This window comes from Phodopus roborovskii, unplaced genomic scaffold (genome assembly GCF_943737965.1).
Source record: "Phodopus roborovskii unplaced genomic scaffold, PHOROB, whole genome shotgun sequence".
Taxonomy (NCBI): Eukaryota; Metazoa; Chordata; class Mammalia; order Rodentia; family Cricetidae; genus Phodopus; species Phodopus roborovskii.
In genome coordinates, this window is record NW_026126639.1 from 1301610 (window position 1) to 1323286 (window position 21677).

Consider the following 21677-nt stretch of genomic DNA (forward strand, 5'->3'; position numbering starts at 1 on the left):
ATGATTAGGGATTATTCTGCCAATTGTTCCATTAAGAGATACTAAAATGGTGACTTATAGTCACCTTCCCTAAATATGAGATTTGCAGAGGATGGAAAATAATTAACATGGAACTTTCCTGCATTATTGACCCATGAATAAGCTGATGATTAAAGAAGACAATTATGTCCCTACACCCAATGTTATGCCTGCGTTCCTTCATCAAGTTGGTTACAGAGTCAGTCACAGGCCCCAGTATGTACATTGAGAAAACAAAGTTGTGAAAGGAAATTAAAGGATCTTAGTTATATAAAGAAAAATAGATGGTTAGCTGACCACTCATTTAAAGTTTCTCCAGAGTAGAAGAATAGAAATCTTCTACACTGAAACTGAAAGCAGTCACCTAACAGTACAAGAAGGAACTGGCTGAAACACACTTAGCTTGCTTAAAACATTGTTATTTAGTAATAAAAGTGTTGTTGCTTCAGAGGGAAGATATTATGGTGGGAAAATTTATGGTGAGGTGTTTCTTATGATTTATTACAGTTTGCCTGAGGATTCAGAAAGCAATGTCAGCCACAGGCCATAGAAGCCTTTAATCCGAGCAGCCAGAAGGTAGGAGGTGGTGGTACACACCTTTAATCATAGAACTCAGGATAAAGAGGTAGATGGGGCTCTGTGAGTTCAAGGCCACCCAGGGATACATGAGATTGAACCAGTCTAAAAGAGTAATAGATCACACACTTTAATCCCAGCACTAGAAGTGTGTGAAAGATAGACACAGGGCCTTCAGTATTCAGTATGAGGTAGGTATTCAGTCTCCAGCCACACTGAGGAGAGTTAGTGGGTCAGCCCTTTCAGCCGGGGGGGGGGGGGTAGAGGTAAGGGTTATTGGCCAGCTGCTTTGCTTTTCTGATGTTCATTTTGAAGTGTGGACCCCAGTATCCATCTCAGGGTCTTTAAACTTTTGCGTTACAAAAAATTCATGCAAAGAAAAATGGTTAACTGCTTCTGGGCTTCTAAGGAAAACATGTAACATGTGATCTTAATGTGATTTCTTCTTATGTAAAGAGTTCAATTTTGTTTTGGAAAACAAGTAACATTTGGTTGTGAGGCAAACTTTCCTTGCATAGAAACCTTTATATTGAGATGTATAAAAGGGAAAAAGAAAAATAAGAGATAGAAGGAAACAGATCAGGGGATAGAGGGGGAACATGGAGGATGAATAAAAGCATGGCATTGACAGACATAGCAAGAGAGCAACTGAAATAGGAAATAGAAGGAAAGCGAACCTCAAAATGAAGACTTAAGTTTGGTCCCATGTGTATCTGTCTGTACATCACTGCCCAGCATTTCACCTGCTTTACATCTCCTTCCCAGTTGCTCTAGTCTGCTGGACACTGGGCCCCTTGTGGCAATATATTTTCTAGTAGTAAATTCATATTTCTGAATTTCATGTGAAACTTTCTGTATGGGTGTTTATCACACAAAAGAAAAATCTCTTTTATTATTCACAGTGATGCCCTCATGGACAAAACCCCATGTGAGCAAATATTTTGAGACCAAAAGTGAGGCTGAAATGTGCTGGGAGAATGTTGGACTTTTAGTAAGAAGGTTATATACTTATGTTTGCTCATCTTAGGTCATTAATCTGCAAGTGATGATAAAATGCTTAACAGAATTGGAGGAGTCAGTGGTATAGCCATCTGGAGCACTGTCCTGCATTCTAGAGAATGGACTGTATAAATAAATCATATTTTACCTGTTTTCACAGATCCAGTGTCTACATAAATGGTTGCACAGAAGGATGCCAAAAAAAGTCCAAGCAAAGGGCCAAGAATCTTTCCTGTTTCTAAAATCCCTGCAAGTAAACAAAGATAGGAAGTTACACAATAACACAAAGAATTTGCTAGCACACAAAAAAAAAAAGCCTTGAGATTGAATTGTTTTTGATCTTAGATTTCTCTTCCTTTGCAGAGCTGGGTATGCAGTGTGCTAGGCAAGTGCTCTACAACTGACCTATACCCCAATATATCACATATTCTTATTGTTCAACATATAAAAATTTAAGCTTGGTATGTATGTTATGTTACATGTACATATATATGTTACATGTACATATGTGTTGCATGCATGTACTTTGGTTTCTATAAATACTGAGAAAGACCCTTCCACTGTTTCAATATAGAGTGACTCCCAGAAGCTCATGTGTTGTAGATTTGTTTCCCATGTGACACTGCCAGGATCTGAGGGAGCCATTCCAATGCAGGGCATGGTGTTGAGTCCCCAGGTCATCACGAGTAGAACCAAGGTCCCTTCCTCATTCTGCTTTGCTTCCCAGTCACAAGATGAATGATTTTACCTCATCCTTACTTTCTCCATAATGAACTGCCTCTTGACAGACCTCCAAAAATGACAGTCCAGTGACATAGACCAAAACATCCAAAGCAGTGAGCCAAATACATTTTTTTCTCATTGTCAGCCATTTATTAAAGTGATAGAAATCTGATTGACACAAAAACTTTATCACCCAAAGCCATATTCCAAATTCTCTTTTATGCTGAGTTAAAGGCAAAGGCTGTACTATCACAGTACCATCAAAGCCATGATAGGAGCAAGAGCTCCTTTCGATACTTCCAGAGCCAATTTTTCCAAGGGACTCTGTGATGTTTAGCTTTAATTGTCAATCAGACACAGCCTAAAGCCAACTGGAAGGAGAGTTGTATGAAGTATTGTCTTTACTGGGATTCCCTGTGGCCATGTCAGCAGGAGATTGTCTTAATTAAGTTAATTGATGTGAGAAGACCCATCCCAGGTGGGCATCAACATTCCCCAGGCAGGGAGTCATCAGCTGAGCACAATCGTGCAAGCAAAGACACAGCATGCATGCTGTCACTCTCTCTGCTCTGGTGGGTGTAACCAGCTGCTTCAAGCTCCTGAAAACTGGGGATTCTCGGTTGTGATGCAATTGGAAGGGAAAGGAAACCCAATCAAACCATCACAGAAACAGATATGAAACTAGCAGCCTCAAAAGCAGTGCCTACTTGATGAACGTCTTTTAATGTGTCTTCACTAAAGCTCTTCTCTTGAAACGTCCTTCCTTCCAAAGAAACAGTGTGTCCTCATAACAGCACTTCTCTTGGATGCTAGCCCGGTCTCCTTTCTTATCTTCCTTATTATTTTCATTTCCTTGGTCCCTTCCTCCCTCACCTGGCTTCTGTGAAAGCACCAGCAGCATCTCCTAACTTACCTAAATTCAGAATTTCTGCTGAGCCATCCCTACTCAAATAAATAATAAAAATGAAGAACCTCAACTCCCTGCCTTCATTTCAGTTTACACCCTGTCTTTTCATCTTTCTCTGTGGTTCTGTGGGTTGGTCCTCCTCTGTGGGCCTGAGTTCTCAGTACCAAACCCTTCTGTCTTCCTTATTTTCTCAAACACTCCCTGCTGTTCAATTCCTTCTGTACAATAATCCCTGCAAGATGTCCAGCCTCCACTGCCCTCTACTGTCTCCATGACTACTCACTTTTCAATCTGTTCAGATGCCTCCTGATTCTAAGAAACTTTCTCTTGGCACCAGTGACCTCTTTCATGGATCACTTTTTCTAGCGTTCATCTACATCTGTCTGCTTCCTTCTAGCACCTTCTTCTAACTACGTGTTTGTTGTTCACTTTGTTCCAAAGGAAACACTTAACTTTTCTTCCTCAAACTCTACCCACTGAGTAGAAAGGTCCCCCAATGTGTGCACACATAGTTTCCCAGTACATATATGTCTTCCCAAGACAACTTCATTTCTTCTTGGTTTAACTTGTTGTCCAGCAATGATAAATCTCAATATTTTTACATTTGGCTGATATATCTTATGGTATAGAGCCATACATGCAATAACATTCCTAATTTCTTATTTGTTTTATAGCTAATTATACATACACATGTATATTTATATAATTATATAGCTATTTATTTATAAAACTAAGCTGTTTGTATACTAAACATAAGTACTTGCAATATTTTCCTTAGATGTTTGTGTATTTAATGGTAATGACTAGTCCAACACTGGAAAAAAACTATTCCCGTATCAATTCTAATTGAATTAATCTCAATTTGTCTTAACTCTATCCCTGTCTTCTCTTTCCCCTTTTATTCTTGATTGTTTGTTTGTTTTAAGTAATATATATGTGTATATATATATATATGTATATATATCTCTATATACAAAATTATGGAGTTATAATCAACTACTGATAGATTGATTTAAGAATTAAAGCAAATTATCCCGAATAAACTATTATAAATTAAGAGAAAAACACAAGAAAGTCTATACTAAATTGGCTCTTGCCTTCGAGATGTGTGAATTTTTTTTAAGATATTTCCAACTAACACAAACAAAAAATCAACTTGAATATTTGTTAAAACCATTCAGGCTGAGGGGTTATAAGGAAGGAAACTGAGTCATTAACTTCATAGAGAAGCAGGGTGCAGAGCCCCAAGTAGTAGAAAAGAGCAGATGGTAAATCAGAAACCAAGCGGTGAACGTGGTAGAGGAGACGGGATTAAAACTGTGCTTGGTGGGGCTTATCCAGTCAGAATGTTTACAAAAATACAGCAAAAGAGAACACAGTGCCAGGCAGAAGGCTCAGCGGGAAAGGCCCAAGGACCAGAGTTCAGTCTCCAGGTTAACTCTCAAAAGCTGTCTTCTGACCACCACACTGGCAAGAAAATGCACACACACACACACACACACAGAGAGAGAGAGAGAGAGAGAGAGAGAGAGAGAGAGAGAGAGAGAGCAATGTTTTTAAATGTTAGACATAAAATGCCTAATAATGAAGTTGTAATAACTTATAGATGGAAGAATAATAGCCTTAAAGCAGCAAAAATAGAACAAAAAAAAAAAAAACCCAAAAAAACAAAAAAATACGATTGAATCTGAGGAACAATTTTCAGGAAATATAGGTGAATCTCTGATGGTTTAGGGATAAAATGGCAGCATCAGAAGACTGTAGGGTCCACCAATCAGAGGGATCTCCGTAAATGAGAAACTGCTTGATGTAGCAGCTTGTCTGGAGCTGCTGTTTAATCCCTCCATTGAACAATCTTATGACCAATGGTGTCATAGTACTCTGCTCATCGTTCAGGAAACCACAATGCGTCTAAATCAATAACTGATTTCTACCCTCCCAGAAATTGCTTTCCAGGTCTGATTTTCAAACTTACCAATGTACAAAGGGGAGTTTTCAGATTTGGCAAAATCTTCTATGTAGGAAATACCCAGGGGCATGATGGGAGTTTCGCCAATTCCACGGATAAGATTTCCTACCATTACATATACCCACATTAAGGATTTAATTTCTTTTGCACAATCTACATTAAAAGAAGAGAAAAGTACATGAACATTTTGATGGTCAAGTGTTAATTAGAAGTATTTTCTCTCTTCCCTCCTTTCTTTTTATTTTCCAGACAGGGTTTCTCTGTAGCTTTGGAGCCTGTCCTGGAACTTGCCCTGTAGACCAAGCTGGGCTCAAACTCACAGAGATCCACCCAACTCTGTGGGATTAAAGGCATGCACCACCACTGCCAGGATTTCTAGGGTCACAAGCCCATGATGACTATCAAGTGATTTACGTATTATGCTGGTGTCAATCACTGAGCTAGCTATACCGCTCATTTTGAAATAATGATTAGCAAGGGAGAACAAGTGCTGTGCCAATGCCTACTTGGGTGGGGGGTGCCTACAAGTAGATACCACTCCCCAATTCAGGGTTTAGTGACAGCACACTGGGTGTGAGAAGTTACACCAAAGAAATAGGCAAACAGTAAAACTAGGACCTGCCCTCTCCTCCAGGGACTCGGTTGTCCACAAGTCTGTGGAGTCAGTTAGTTAATATGTGCACTGTCTCATCCCTCCACACCGCTGAGGAAGGAAAAAGAAGCACGCATGGACGTCTCTGACAGTTCATGCTGTGTTGGTACAACACAGGGAAGACGGATGGGATTTTGAATTCCCCACAGCCTCTATTACTTTGTAGAAACTAAATATTTAGCTGAATAGCAACCATGCTTTTTTTTTCTTTCTATAAATTCCATTTTTTACTGTCAACCAGCAGATCAAGTAGCAGGTACTCAGAGCAATAACACAAACTAGGCCATTATGGACTTGAAAAGCAGAGGGACAAATCTTTGAAGGTGTGCATGCGCCTCCCAAGTTCACCCTAAGCTAAGTGAACTCCCACTTCCTAGGGAAGCTTGGCATTGTGTTCTCAGAGACGTGAAGGGCAAAGTACCCTCTCCTGTGGACTGGTCAGGGACTGGCATTAGATGTCCTAAGCACAACTCGGCCATAAAATCTAACTTTCGTCTATTTCTGGTTAAGTAAAGTCAGCTTCTGTCTCTAGGAATTCAGATTGTTATCTGTGATAAACACACGGATTTCTGTCTACAGATCCCAGGGAGACTCTCAACCCTCTTCTAAGGCAGAAGTGAAAGCATCAGACCCTGGAAGCATCAAGGGCGTTCCTGGGCCTCTGCACACGGAGAGACTTAACTTATCCACACAAGTGCAAGGAACACAGGTGTGCATTTCCAAATCAGTTCAGGAGGTGAGAAAGGCCTAGAATGGAGGACGATGTTTCAGGTTGATTTGCACAGAGGGCTTCAAGACGGCTGCTCTTTGACTCTCAAGCTAGTTTGGTCTCCACAGACTCCCTGAGAGCAGTGGCATTCCAAGTCTTGGGGACTGCTGCAAATTCTGTGGCATGGACAGTTCCGTATGATGTGTCCAGGAGACATGTTGGGTCCTTTGGCATGTGTGATTTAAAAATATTTTTTAAAAAATACATGTGTAAATGTGTGTGCCTTTATGGGCATATTTGCATATGTGCAGTTGCCCAAGAGGGCCATAATTGGGCACCAAAACCCCTAGAACTGGAATGGCAGGTGCTTGAAAGCAACCTGATGTCAGTGCAGGGAACCAATCAGGCCCTTTGTAAGAATAATGTGGTACTCAGGATGGAAATATCCCTCAAGAAGCTCCAGTATTAAATACTTAGTCTCTAATTGGTGGTGCTCTTTGGGGAGGTGGAGGAAGAATGTCCCTGGAGATGGACTTCAAGAGGTTAAAACCTCACTCTACTCCAGTCTGCTCTTTCTGCCTCATGCTTATAGCTGAAATGGGAACTCCTAATTTCCTGCGCCTCTTGCCATTCTACCTGCCATGATTAATTCTCATTCCTCTAGAGCAGCCATTCTTATCCTGTAGGTTGCATCTCTTTTGGGGGTCATATGACCCTTTAGAGGGGGCTCACCTAAGGCCATCTGAAAACACAGATGTAAATTATGATTCATAACAGTAGCAAAATTACAACTATGAAGGAATAATACAAATTTTATGATTGATGGTCCCCACAATATGAGGAACTGTATTAAAGGGTTTCAGTATTGAGAAGGTTCTAGAATCATACTTCTCTAGAAAAATAAGCACAGATATATTCTTCTGTGTATAAGTTCCCTAGGCCGTGTTATTTCATCAAAGTAAAAGAAAAGTGACTAATGCAAGCAGTAAGTACTTTGACATATCTGGCTGTGTCTGTGAGTTCATTTACAGAGACAAGTCAACAGGGCTCCAACATCATCATTGGGTTGACTTGTTGGTCAAATCATAAGATCTGTTGATAGAGTCATTAGACTGGCAGTATTGAAAAGTACTGAAAGGTAAGAAGCAGGCCTAATTGTAGTAAATGGGACATGGAGTAGACATGCCCACAGAGGATTCATCTTACCACTTCCTGTATCTTGTTTTCTATTGTTCTTGCCCCAAAAGAAGTGAAGTGGAGCATCAGCAAACACCCATGTCACCATGACATTCTATAAACTGTCGAAGTGATCACAGGCTGGACCCTTTAAACAATGAGTGAAAGCATGCCTTTTCTCCCTCGAGTTGTTTGGGGTTTTGATCACAGTGATGCAAAAGTTACTAATACAGAATACGAAGGAGAGGAGCCAGGACCACAGTGTGTAAGTCCCTAGGAAGTAAGGGAAGCACCCCTGTTTGGATGAAATGTAAAGTAATGTCTCTGTTAAGGAGGGAAAGGGATACTTAAACACAAGATCATGGGTAACTAAGGAATTCAGAACTGTGACATAGGCACCTGCCATTCCATGGGGCATCAGGTACACAGTACAGATACAGGAAAGTGTCTTTCTGCCTGTAATTCTTATTTGCATAATCACTGTGATGGATAGTTTCTATGTCAACTTGACACAAATTTAAACATGTCTGAGTCAAAGGGATCTCAGTTGAGGAACATGCTCAATCAGAATGGCCTGTGGGAATGTCTATGAGACATCTTGTTGGCTAATTGATGTGAGACTGCACACACCACTGTGGGCAGTACCATCCTGGGGCAGCTGGGTCTCAGCTTTATAAGAAAGGTCCTTGAGCAAGCTGGAGGACTAACTAGAAGGCTGCACTCCTTAGTGGTCTCTCCATCCAGGTTCCTTGGCTTGCCTCATAGTGGGCTACAATTTGTAATCTAGATAAACTTTCTCTTACCTCAGTTAGGTTTAGTCCATGTTTCATTACAGCAAGAGAACACTAAACTAGGCCAGTCATATAGACCTCACCATGTGTCTAAACCCATCCTTCTAAATCATTTTCTCTTCTGGGACTAACTTTACAATGGTGCAGGAGCAGATATCTTTGGCTTCTTTTTTTTTTTTTTAACAGCCACTTTAAGAAACAAAGGAGTCTTAATAAATATATTCAAACTCAGGAGGCAGAGTACTCTACGTAGTTAGACAACTCCCTTCCCTGAAGAGAGAAATAAAGCTTGTCATTCGTCCTAAATGCATACTAAACCCACTGTCACATTCAACGCCCTTCATAAAAGAGTTTTCTGAGTCTATGAGCAGAAAGTAAGAAGATGCATTAGTCAACCTGCTGGGTCTGGCGTTGGCACTGAGGTTCTGTTTCCCGAACACAAGAAGCTGTTTGAGGACAAGTTGCTTGCAGGTGAGATTGTTTTTTCATACTCGTATCTGTGTGGACAGGGGAAAGGGTCACACGTCATAACAAGAGATGACAGAATCCATCACCTAACAGTGTCACGGGACCTAAAGTGCTAACAAACTCTGGTCATTTAACTTGACAAAATCACCAAGGACCAGCTTGTCACAGAAAGAAAATGACAGAATGTGACAGTAGTTTCTCTCCATTGTAGATAACTATGCATTTTATTTATTTATTTATTTATTTATTTATTTATTTATCTATCTATCTATTACTCTTAAGTGTTTTTTAGAAGACAGACAGCCAGAGGAAACCAAGGCTGCTGAATTATGTGTGAGTGTGGAGCTACACTTCCAACATCCTACAGTGTACAATAGAGCACAGAAGTCAGAGTCCTTTCCCCCTAGAACCACAGCCTGGATGTCCCTACAGAAGTTGCTAGCGAAGTGTGGAAAAGATCCTGTGTCTTTCTACTCACTACCCAGTGGACACAAATCAGCTTCAAAGAACTATCACCTTTGGCAGAAGGTGGGAAAACACAATAATAGTCAAATATTTCTTGGCATTGATTTGAATAGAATAGAAAGTAAAAAATAATTTTTAAATTTCATCCACAAACTTTCAGTTGCCTGCAAAAACACCAGAGAGGATAAAATATCCTTCATTTAGTTCATTATCCACTTAAAATTCAGTTTTCCTCTCCAGATCCATAGACTCCCCAATTGGCAACAGAATGACAGAAAAGGATTTCAAAATGAAAAACGGGAATGCCCATTTCCTCACAGATAAAGACATCTAAATATGAAGATACAGTTCAATTGGAACAGTGCTGTCTGCCAAGCACTAGTCCAAGGTTTGATCCTCAGTAAAACCAGGAATGGTAGTCCAGGCCTATAATCCTAGCACTCATGAGATGGAGACAAGGGGACCAGACTGAGTTACATGAGACTCTGTTTCAAAAAAGTAATAATAACAATAAAGAGATTTATAAAAAAAAAAAGGGGGGGGGTCTTGTTAAATACCAGATGCCTCCATGGGTACAGATGCTTGTGTACAAACCTGACAACCTGGATTGCATGCCAGGCCCCACAGGGTAGGCAGAGAGAAGCTGCTCCTGACAATTGTTTCCTGACCTCACATGAAAGCACACACAACCCACCACAACATATACAAATCATACATTAGTGATTAAAAGTGTGGTCACTCAAACCCAATCAATCTTCAGGTTGGGATGTGGATAGGAAAGAGACCAAGGAATAAAAAGGCAAGGGAAATATACTCATCATGCTCCGGGGAGCAACGAGATACAATCCAGGTTTCCGTTGCAAACTTCCTGAAGAGACTTCCAATTGAAGACGTAGTTGGGCATAAAAAGCAAAGTTTAAAGTGAGGGTAAAATGCATAGAAGGAATATCTACAAGCTCAGACTCATCCTCGATCTCTCCAAGTGCAAATGCTCACAGGTAGAAGAGAATCAAAACTGGGACAATGAGGACAGATAGACAAGAAGGAGAATCATTTTATTTAGAACTTCACACACTAAAATTTGATGTTTCTCTTTCTTTCTGCTTGGTAGTCAAGTTCTTACCTCTTTAACAAGTGCAGAGAATTCCTGCCTAGGATCACAAGTTACACACATTTCTGAGATGGCTCAAAAGCAGCGATCCAGCTAAATCACCACCCAGGCCAGATCAATCAATATCCAGCCAGATCAATCACTGCTCAGTCCAGATAATAACCATCCAGTCCAGATCAATCACCACCCAGTCCAGATGAATCACCTATTGCTTCACCTACTGACAAGATAAAAGACTCCCATTGACTATGGCTGTATTTGTTTCCAAAATTTCCAGTTAGCTTTCTGTTATTATTCTCTCTTAAACATGAACAAATAACCAAGGGCTATCTGTGGTGGACACTCCTATTACAGTATGTCTGTGGTAGAGTATTATTTTAAGGTGTGTGACTTTTGTTTATGCTACATTTGTTTAACTCAGTGAAGCTGTGATTCTTTGCCTGTCTAAAACACCTGATGGTCCTAATAAAGAGCTGAATGGCCAACAGCAAGGCAGGAGAAGGGACAGGCGGGGCTGGCAGGCAGAGAGAATAAAGGAGAAGCAAGGAAGAGAGGAGCAAGGGGACAAGGAGAGGAGGGTGTCAGGGACCAACCACCCAGCAACCCCGCCACCCCGCCACCCAGCAACCCCGCCACCCAACCACCCAGCAACCCCGCCACCCTGCCACCCAACCACCCAGCAACCCAGCCACCCAGCAACCCCGCCACCCTGTCACCCAGCAACCCCGCCACCCCGCCACCCCGCCACCCCGCCACCCCGCCACCCAACCACCCAGCAACCCAGCCGCCCAGCAACCCAGCCACCCAGCAACCCCGCCACCCAGCCACCCAGCCACCCTGTCACCCAACCACCCAGCAACCCCGCCACCCTGCCACCCAACCACCCAGCAACCCAGCCACCCAGCCACCCAGCAACCCCGCCACCCTGTCACCCAGCAACCCCGCCACCCCGCCACCCCGCCACCCCGCCACCCCGCCACCCAACCACCCAGCAACCCAGCCGCCCAGCAACCCAGCCACCCAGCAACCCCGCCACCCAGCCACCCAGCCACCCTGTCACCCAACCACCCAGCAACCCCGCAACCCTGCCACCCAACCACCCAGCAACCCTGCCACCCAGCCACCCAGCATCCCCGCCACCCAGCCACCCAGCATCCCTGCCACCCAACCACCCAGCCAGCCACTGAGTAAGAAGTAAAGTCAGATATACAGAAGTAAGAGAAGATAAAAGGCCCAGAGGCAAAATGTAGATGGGTTAGTTTAAGTTAAGACAAGCTAAGGCCAGGCATTCATTACTAAAAATAAGCCTCCGTGTGTGATTTATTTGGTAATTGGGTAGCAGGCCCCTCAAAAAGGATAAAACACCAAAATAACAAAAAGTAATTTCTCACAATATAAGGCAAAGATGAACAAAAGCGCCAGATAGTGGAGACGGATGAAGACATTCACAAGTGAAAGGACACTGAATTATTGAGAAAATAACACGATGTCTCCTCAGAGGTGTCCTTGACAATAAAAATTTGGAAATATCATCATACAAGTGACAAACCCATTCAAGAGCCTGAATGGCAAAGCTAAACTTCCCAGGAAGTACCTAAGAGATTTGAAGACATGAAGTTGGAAAGATGTCACGATATGAATGAAATATAGGATGCCAGTGCTCAAATAGCAGCTGCAGAAAAGAAGGAGAAAGATATCATCAAGTAGGAAGGAGGGCAAAAAAGTGCAAACTCTTTACAAAGTGTCCTGACCTAGTGCACCTGATTGAGGTGGCAAAAGATCTAAGCAAATGCTATCATTGTCAGACTGTGAAGCGATAAGAGAAACCAGCCATAGGAGTCAGAATACTAATTCATTCTAATTCCAAATTATACACAATTTGTGGCAAGGTCTTCAAAGGCTGTGGGGAATTTTTTCTCTGCAGAAAGAAGGGAGGGAGGGCAATGTTAGAAACAGAGGATAGGATGCTCCTCCTGAGAGTCTTAAGAGCAAGAAAATGTCAAACAAAGGTGGTTGTGGTGGCTTCTCCTCGTAGTACCAACACTCGGATGGCTGAAGCAGGAGGGTCATTAAGAGTTTGGGGCCAGTCTGAGATACATAGTGAATTTCAGCCTAGGCTACATAGCAAGACCCTGTCACAAAAAGAAAATCAAATCAGGACTGGAGATAATGAATGGCTCAGAGATTAAGAGCAGTTGTTGCTCTTGAAGAGGATCTGGGTTCATTTTCTAGCACGCACATGGTAGCAGACAACCATCTCTAACTATAATTCCTGGGGAAATGACACCCTCTTCTGACCAGTGCAGGAAACACACAGATAGAGTACATATATGCATGCAGGTAAAACACTCACGCAAATAAAACTGATAAAAGACCTTAAAACTGAAACAAAAGAAAGAAGGAAATAATGCAAAAGAGTAGAAGGAAGGCAAGAGGAAGAGAAGATGATGGAAGTAAACTTCATGACAAAAAGAACTATGGAGAATTACCAAAAAATCACACTGAGCTGGCCTGGAGGTTTATAGTTTAGAGACAGGCGGAGTAGAGAAGAAAACACCGATGACTGAGCCATGCTGAGGGATGATCATACAGTCAGACGATGAGGTGCTTATGAAGTAATGAGAGACACAAAGGAATTCAATCAAATGGGAGAAAATTGCCTAACTACTCAATGTAGATAATATTGAGTTCTATGTTAGAAAACATTATTTCATATCATTTAACACTAAAGTATTAAAAACTAGTAAGACACAAAGTCAAATAGAAGAAAGACCTGAAAACTCTTGTCAAAAAGCAGAAAGGGGGTAAGAGATGATTCCACATAACTTCACTTTTACAGTTTTCTTTTCAATACACTTTGGTAAACATAAAAATGAAAATCAGCCTTGACAGTGTTCTATTGTTTTGGGATCTACTATTCTGTCACACTGTAGAACCCTTGTAACTAGAGTGTCTAAAGTGTTGAAGGACTCAGCAAAACTCTGGCAGATTCAGAGAATCTCTTCATGCATCTCAACTTCATGAAAGCGGTGTCTAAAATCCCCACTTCACAAATGGAATGGATCAGACCTTAAATGGACCCAAAGTCACTAGATTCAGAAATCATACTGGCAGGGTAGAACTCATACCTCCTAATTCCCATGCTAGCATTCTGTATTTTGTGAGAGCATCGCTGCCCCCAGAGAGGAAATTCTGAGTCTCATTTTCTGTAAGTGAAAGTTGAACCTAGAATATCATCAAGGACAAGGATACTCACCGGCCCATCAGGAAATGAGGTAGTGACATTAAGAAGCATCCTAGGCCCATAACCACACATCCTATGCCAATCATGATAGGCCTGTGCAGTTTCGTTCCAAAATAACTCACGAATATAATCAACACAAGGTTTCCTGGGAGGGAGAAATGAGAATGCTTGTTTCAGTATAAAGTATTATCACACCAAAACCAACAGCTTCTACATACATACATATACATACACACATGGGCGCGCGTGCACGCGCACACACACAAATATATATATATATATGAGACATCATGACCCTGAGGGAATGTTCTCCTCCATTCTGGAGAGTATTTAGTGCTCTATTCAGGATCATCCAGCCCTTCAGAATGGATACAAAAGCAGGTGTTAGCTTTCAAGTCATATCTGACATCTCCTCTCTCGCCTTGTCTTTGCAGGTTCAAATGGGTTCATGTCTTTTAACTGACTGTTCAAAAACCCCTTATTTATTCAACATGGCCAAGCTGGATGTCTGCTTCTACTGTCACATCTTTCCTTAGACCAGGTGATACTGTTTGTTAAGCAGAGAGAATGTAAGAGTCCTAACCCTCCAACCATGTCTTAGGTCTAGATTGTGGGAGTCAAAATTTCAAACCAAGCATTCATGTCTGTGGCTTAGGAGAAAGCTTGTGTTTAAAGAAACTCGGTGGGAAGCCCCAGCCTGACAGGGGAGCCTTAGATAAACACGCTTCAGAGATGAAGGAACAAGCGTGGCTGGTGTCACACCTGCCACCCCCAGTCACATGGGGATAAGACAAGACTGCAAGATCAAGTCTGCCTGGGCTACACAGTAAGTTCAAGACCAGCCTGGGCATCTTACTGAGGACCTCCTAAAAATAAAAGGTAAATAAAGGGGCTGGGGATAAAGGAGAAGAATACTTGCCTGATGTGTGGGACACCCTAGGCTCAATGATCAATATTATTCACCCCCCCAAAGAAGGAATTGAAAAGAAGCAAATATATAAGTAAACTCTCTTCAAACCAAATAACTTTAGTTTGATGATGCATTTTTGCCTTGCTCATATAATGAATAAAGGAAAGATCAGAAAACTCAAACACATCTCTTTGATGGCTTAACACATCTCTAAGGGATCTCAAATACTTAAAAGATATACAGAGACTTTCCCTTTTCTTGAAACTCTATTTCTCTCTAGTAGGCTAATTAGAAAAAAAGAAGTTGCATTATTTCAAATGCTGTGCCCTATCCCTATATCCTAATTACCCTGTCTCTGTCCAAAGTCTCTACCATTGATGTCATCATTCAGAAGGTAATGTCCCAGGACAGCCATTGTTTGAACTCTCTGGGTGTCTTTCTAGTCTCTGACTGTACCCACTCTGAATACACCAGATCTTGTCTACAATCTCTGTTGTTTGAAAGGAAAAACACTCCTTCCTCACAATCGGCTTAGGTGGTCTTTTACATAACCTCGATGTTCCTCAAACAATTGGAGGGAGGGTGTATGTGGTGGGGGAGAGAAAGGTAAGGTGTCATCCGAACTCAGGAAAGATTGATTGTGAAATTAACTGGGGAGATGGCCACCAAATGCTGCACTCACTGGCCAATGTGACTTACTTCCTCTCGCAGGGATTTCAATCAAGACTTCCCTTTAAGTCTCCTTCCACAGCCAGTGGTGGGGTAGTTACTATTTTCTAAATTAAAGAGGACTTTTTAACCTTTAGTTTAAAAACCACAGAGGTTGCAGCAAATAGAATTTTTCATGAACCTGAGAGAGAATAATTTTCAATAATCATTAACTCAACATTAGCCTTTGTTTACGGTAACGTAGGAAACAGTAGTGACACAAGGAGCCATCATTCCATCACCAATAGAAGTACAAGTATTTTGGTCACTTGTGAGTCCAGCTCACAAAACTACCTCCTCCCAGGTTTCAGATTAGAAGCCACGGCTTAGCTAAAGGACTGTAGAAAGTTTCTAGTCTGAGAGGTAGTGGATTAACTCACACATGTGTTCTTGCAGTCATGCTCTTTATTCTGCTGGTTCTAATTCTACTTCCTTCACTTCCAGTTCTTTACTACAGGAAAGGTATTGGGGAGACATCAAGCTGTTTTAGCATAAGCATAACTACAGACAGGAGCAATAGCTTCCAGAATTGTTGGTCCCACAGGCCATGCTTGGGTGGGATTCTCCTCCACCAGAGAATCATTCATTCCTCTGGTGGGTTGACATGTGAACACAGGTCATCACCTGCTGAACACTTCCACAGCCTAAGATGTAAATAGTGGTTTACAACATTGTGATTGTTGTAAATACTGCAATAGTCCATGTAGCAAATAATTACTTGACAATCAGACCTAGATAATATTTGCCTTGTTATTCCGTCCAAATTATACTTTGAAGTATAATTACCAGAACATTTAACATCCTGTCAGGACAGAATAATCAAAGTATAATTTGGATTCCTATTAGCCTACATAGTTTCATTTTGTACAACTAAAGGATTATCCAGAAATCAGATGGCATTGGGTTTTCAATATGAGTCCTCAGCTTGGAGAGTTCCAACCCCATGCTGGCTATCTGCCAATTTTTCATCTCTGCACATCTCTCCAGGTTCATGTTCTAACAACTTCCACTTTCCCATGGCACTGGGCCGACTTCATCCCAAACTATTTGATGCTTCACCCTCTGCACAAATCTCGCCTTCACATTTACCTGTTCATTTCTCCACTGGCAAACCTTAATCCCTCAGGAGTTTGTCTTCCCAGCACAATGTGTTCCATAAGACCTTGTATAACCGATGGACTGCACATGCTGCCTCCAACACACTAGAGCATGACTGAATATCACTAAGGTCTATGTAAGGCATTCACCCCGACTTCACTGTGAAAGCCTAAGACACAGTGGGCAAAGTCCTGAGGAGCTCCTGAGCTTGATCCTGAGAGACAGGACAGAACATCCTCCGCAGATTAGCCACATCACAATCCTGGTTTTCTTTGCTGTTTTGATTAAATACATAAAAAACAATTTCACCTTGGAGGAAGTAAAAACTAAGGTCGCATTATTTATGGAGAGCATCATTCCTTCCTTTACCCTTTCTACTCTTGTATCTCAGTTCTTCACCCAAAATCCAGGGCTAAAGTTTATTCACTCTTCTTAGGAATTGCATCTGACAAAACTCAAACCCAGGAAAGCATCCTCATCTTCTCAAGTGACTAGGCATGGAGAGCTGTCAACATCAGAGACACAGTGGAGAAAAAGAAGTATCTGCTCTCCTCCGAACATTCGTTCCTCCAGGGTACCAAAGCAACCTTCTAAAATGCCGAGGAAAGGGCTTTATTGTCTCTTTGAGGCGTCAAGTGATGGAATTAGATATCAATACTCTAAATTTTCTGCCACCTGCCAGAAACAAAGAGACCATACCAGGGTATGTGGCCTAATTAGGTGCTATAATGGGGTATTTAAATAGTGGTTTCATCGCACACAAACCAGACTATTCAACCACATCAGGAAGCATGTAACTCAGTCAGATCAAATATTCAAATTCAGGAAATAAGGAGAGAGTATCAATATATAATAATACATAAATGTGAAAATACTCACCAATCTCAAAGCTCCCATTGATAAATCCTACTATAGATGTGGGGATATTGAATTGTCTCTCTATTTGTGTGAGCATGGAATTCATATAAGCTCCTGATAGTGATTTGGATACATATGCCCCCGTTAAGGCCACCAGAAACATCTGAGAAGAAAAATGTTCAAGAAAAAGTGAAAAATTTATTTTCCAATTACATATCTGCCATCTGATAAAAAGGAAAACAGCCTCTACTATGAGTTGGAGAGGATTATATCCAATTTGAACAACCCTTGAACATGCAAGAAACTCTGAAGTGTAGTCTTTACTCTGACATCATGTCCTAACTCTGGAAATGTAGAGTTGGAATAGTTGGTGAGTTTTGTAGGTGGGTATGGCTTTTCTCTTTTATCAGTGTATTGTATTCATACAGAATCCATACATGGAATTATTCTACGAAATGCGCAGCTATTGTTAGGTCTTCAACATTATACTGTTATCTGCAGGACAAATGTTGTTCATTTTAAGGAAGGGGAGAAATAAAACATGGAGTTGCAGCATGGTATTGTTTCTACAGCAAGCCTACTGTGTATTCAGGAAGACAGGTCCCTGAATGTCTGTGGCCAGTTCAAAATTTTGTCCTCTTTTTCTGCTTCCTTGAGAACAATAAGCTACATTCTCACTGCCGGGTGCAATGGGAACAGAAAAGTAGTCTCTGTTTTCTTTTGATTTTCTTTTGGGGGCAATATACCCTATAACCCTTTATCTCGGTACTTCAAGTGGTGCTCATGGGATATAACTGCAGGGCAGAACATTTTGGGGTCTCTCACGTGCAGGATATAATGTGGTTGTGTACAGGTAAGACTCTTCACTGCCTGTGACTAATAAACTCACTTTGGGTGATGTAGCAAGTTTCCCTTAACATATCTTCCAGCAGCTGGTTGATGGCAAATGTCATCATCCCAGCTTCTAGAACTTCTGTACTGCCTCATCTGACGTAACAGGCAAGGCATAATGTGTTAGATTAGTATTTACTGCTTGTAAAAGTTGTCACAAGTACCAATTAATCTTGATTAACCTGAATAGAATCATACACACACAAAAGTAAATAAATAAAATGGTAAATGTGAATACCAAGTTCCATATAGTTCAAAAGTACTGTATGAATTTAAAAAAAAACATAATTCCAGCTCCAGAAGTTTGTATTCTAACTCTAAATTGCCACAAGTGCTAATCTTTCAGAGGATATGATTGACAATTGATAATTTTCACATGACTTTTATAATTCAGGTCCTATATTTAAAAGAAAACCCTATCAAATTGAAATATATATATATATATATATACATACATACATACATACATACATACATATATATATATATATATATATATTCAGACTTGGGGAGATCCTTTACTTATGTTTGGAAGAAGAAAGCTAAGCAGATAGTGAGCAAACTGCTCTTCTCTAAACTATTCTTTTCTGGGCAGAAAGTGTGAAAGGAACCAGTGTCTGTGCTCATCCAGGTCTCCTCCTACATAAGACCTGTGTATAGAAAGCCAGTCCTGCTGACTATCGGCCTCAGCACTCTACAGTTTGGAGCAAATGCTCTCAGAGCGGTCCCCTCATCCCTCCTGAGGGAGGTCTCCTTTTTCTTCTTCGTTTGTCCTTTCTCTTTGTGAAAGTGTGTGCATGTTCATGTGGAATGAGTTCATATATGTATATGGAGATGGAGACGGAAGACAACCGCAGGTGTAATTCCTCCCAGATTAGTACATTTTTAATAACAGTAACTCTCATCAGCCTGGAATTTACCCAGGAGGCAAGGCTGGATTGTCCGCGAGCATCAAGTCTCTGCTTCACTCCATCTCCCCATGCTGGGATTGTAGTCGTATGTCACCATGAGTAGTTTCTGTGTAGGCTTGGGGACTGACTGGTCATCCTGGTTTCATGGCAAGTACTTTACTGATTGAGACATCTCCTTGACCCCTCGAGAAATTTTCCTTTCCTTTCTTTAACAAATTGTATTGATAAAATTTACTGTTTGGTGCTTTCATATGCATGTGGCATCATCTGATTATTAATTTTTAATCTCTTCCCCATTAACACCCTCATTCCTAGCTCCTTTTTGCAAGTTTAATGAGTTTTGTTTTAGTTGTTTGTTCCATGTAGCTTAACCAATTAATCTGTGGAGACACTGTGTTAGAAATAGCCATTGATGCCCGCTGAGGTCATTGGTGCATGCATGACAGAAGGGCACTAAGGCCATCTTTGCCCTTGTCCTGGGCCACCTTAAGAGATTATATCTCTTAACTTAAGAAGGAGGAGCTTAAGTCTGCAAGTGTAGACTTTTGACCATCCTAACATTTTAGATAGTTGTGAAGCCAGAGGACTCTAATTATTGTCATATAATTACCTCTAAATTTTGACTCATAAACTTATTGTTTTAACATGTTACCCATAATCTCCACACTAATATATACTGTAGTTTAACTCCAATGTAATTGTGGTGGTTTGAACACAAATGGCTCCCATAAACTCACAGATTTGAATGACTCGTCACCAGGTAGTGGCACTATTGGGCGACGTGGCACTACCGGAGGAAGTTTGCCAATGACAATGGTCTTCTAGGTTTAAGAAGCTCCAGATAGGCCACTCTCTTCCCGCTGCCTGCTAATCTGGATGGAGAACTCTTGAATGCTTCTCTAGAATGACATCTCCCTTGGGCCCTCATGATTCCCACCAAGATGATGATGGACTAAACTTTTGAACCTAAGGCAGTCCCAAATAAATATTTTGTTTTATAAGAGATGCAGTGTTCCTAGTGTCTCTTCAAGCAACAGGAACCTTAACTAAGACAGTTACAGGAGACAAACTTTGAGAAGTAGTGCTTATAATGAAAGATGATAGCTTTAATAATTAATAATCATAGTACTCATCATTATCCTAAGCATTGAATCTGGAGATGGGGCTCAGAAGTTAATATCACTGGCTACTCTGGCTAAGGTTCTGTTCCTAGCACCCACATGGTGGTTCAAAACCATCAGTAACACTAGTTCCAGGACATCCAACACCTTCTGGCATCTAAGGACACAAGACACTCAAATTATCCTTTAGTTCTCACATTATTCTGAGGATCCAGGTCCCCTGGCTCCTAACCCCTGCCAGATGCATTCTGGATGTGTCACTTTGGACAATTTGTGCAAAGTGTTTATACTTCAGCATATTTATTTCACCTGAAAAGAGTAATAGTAGCCCTACATTTTAAGATAAAACAGCTAGCCGAAAGAAATTTTCTTATGAATCAATGATTGTGATATAGCCAAAGCTTGAAGAAAATATTTCTCTGATCAAATCATGAGGTCATCTTTGCATATTCATCAACAGAGAACTTCTGTAGTGGACATGTTCTTAGCTGTGACTCCTGACCATTTGTCAGGAACTCCTGGTGGTTGAGCACTGGATTGACTCCTCAGACTAAATTCCAGCTCAACATAATATTCCCAAATATTGTCTATAAATGTTTGTTTTCATTTAAATGGACTTGGTTATATAAAGTAAATAAATTTAAAAAAAATACTCACCTAAAACATTTTTAACCATGGCCTCCTTTAAGACCCTCTAAATCAGTAATTCTCAACCTCATGTTCTGTTCACCCCAACCATAAAAGTAGTTTTGTTTACTACTTTGTAACTGTAATTTTCCTACTCTTAGGAATTTTAATGTAAGTATCTGTGTTTCCCAATGGTGTTTGGTGACTCCGGTGAAAAGGTGTTCAATCTGCAACGGGATCCTGATCCACAGGTTGAGAACTTCTGCTTTAAATTATTCTGATAAATCTTCCTTTATTAATAATCCTTGCTAGACATCCATAATCATAGTAAGGCTAGCTCCTCTAAGGCAAGAAATTAACAACACATTGGGCAAAGGGACTTCTATGTTGGAAAACTTCATGTAAGCTGTGCTTTAAAAGATTCTATGTATATATGTGAGCACACATCTAAACATTCCATACCTTGATCTTGGAAAAGCATCTCACCCCATGGGCCGCAACCCTTTTCCTGGGTTCTCCCATGTTCTTCTGATAGTTTCCAGATGTTACTGCTTTAAATGCCTCACTGCTGTCCAAAAAGAAAAAAAAAACAAAATCAAACACTTTTTAATTGAATTTTTTACTAAATTGTAATGAATCATTCTAAAAAAAATAAAAATAAAAATAGACCTTCTTAGGTGTCTTAGTCATGATTTCTATTGCTGTGATAGAAATACTAGACACAAACTTAGGAAAGAAAGAACCA

At 40.9% G+C, this 21677-nt stretch overlaps 1 protein-coding gene across 1 annotated transcript in view; it reads right to left on the reverse strand.

Annotated features, from left to right (window-relative positions):
• LOC127213114 (solute carrier organic anion transporter family member 1A5) overlaps nucleotides 1–21447 on the reverse strand; it is a 38858-nt gene extending 17411 nt beyond the window's left edge. The window contains exons 1-5 of the mRNA XM_051173362.1: nucleotides 21395–21447; nucleotides 13821–13953; nucleotides 8917–9017; nucleotides 5199–5345; nucleotides 1742–1840 (exon numbers count right to left, since the gene is read on the reverse strand). Coding sequence (XP_051029319.1) covers nucleotides 1742–1840; nucleotides 5199–5345; nucleotides 8917–9017; nucleotides 13821–13953; nucleotides 21395–21413 — 499 coding nt within the window. The 5' untranslated portion in view covers nucleotides 21414–21447. The remainder of the gene's footprint in view (nucleotides 1–1741; nucleotides 1841–5198; nucleotides 5346–8916; nucleotides 9018–13820; nucleotides 13954–21394) is intronic.
• Nucleotides 21448–21677: the final 230 nt, after the last annotated feature.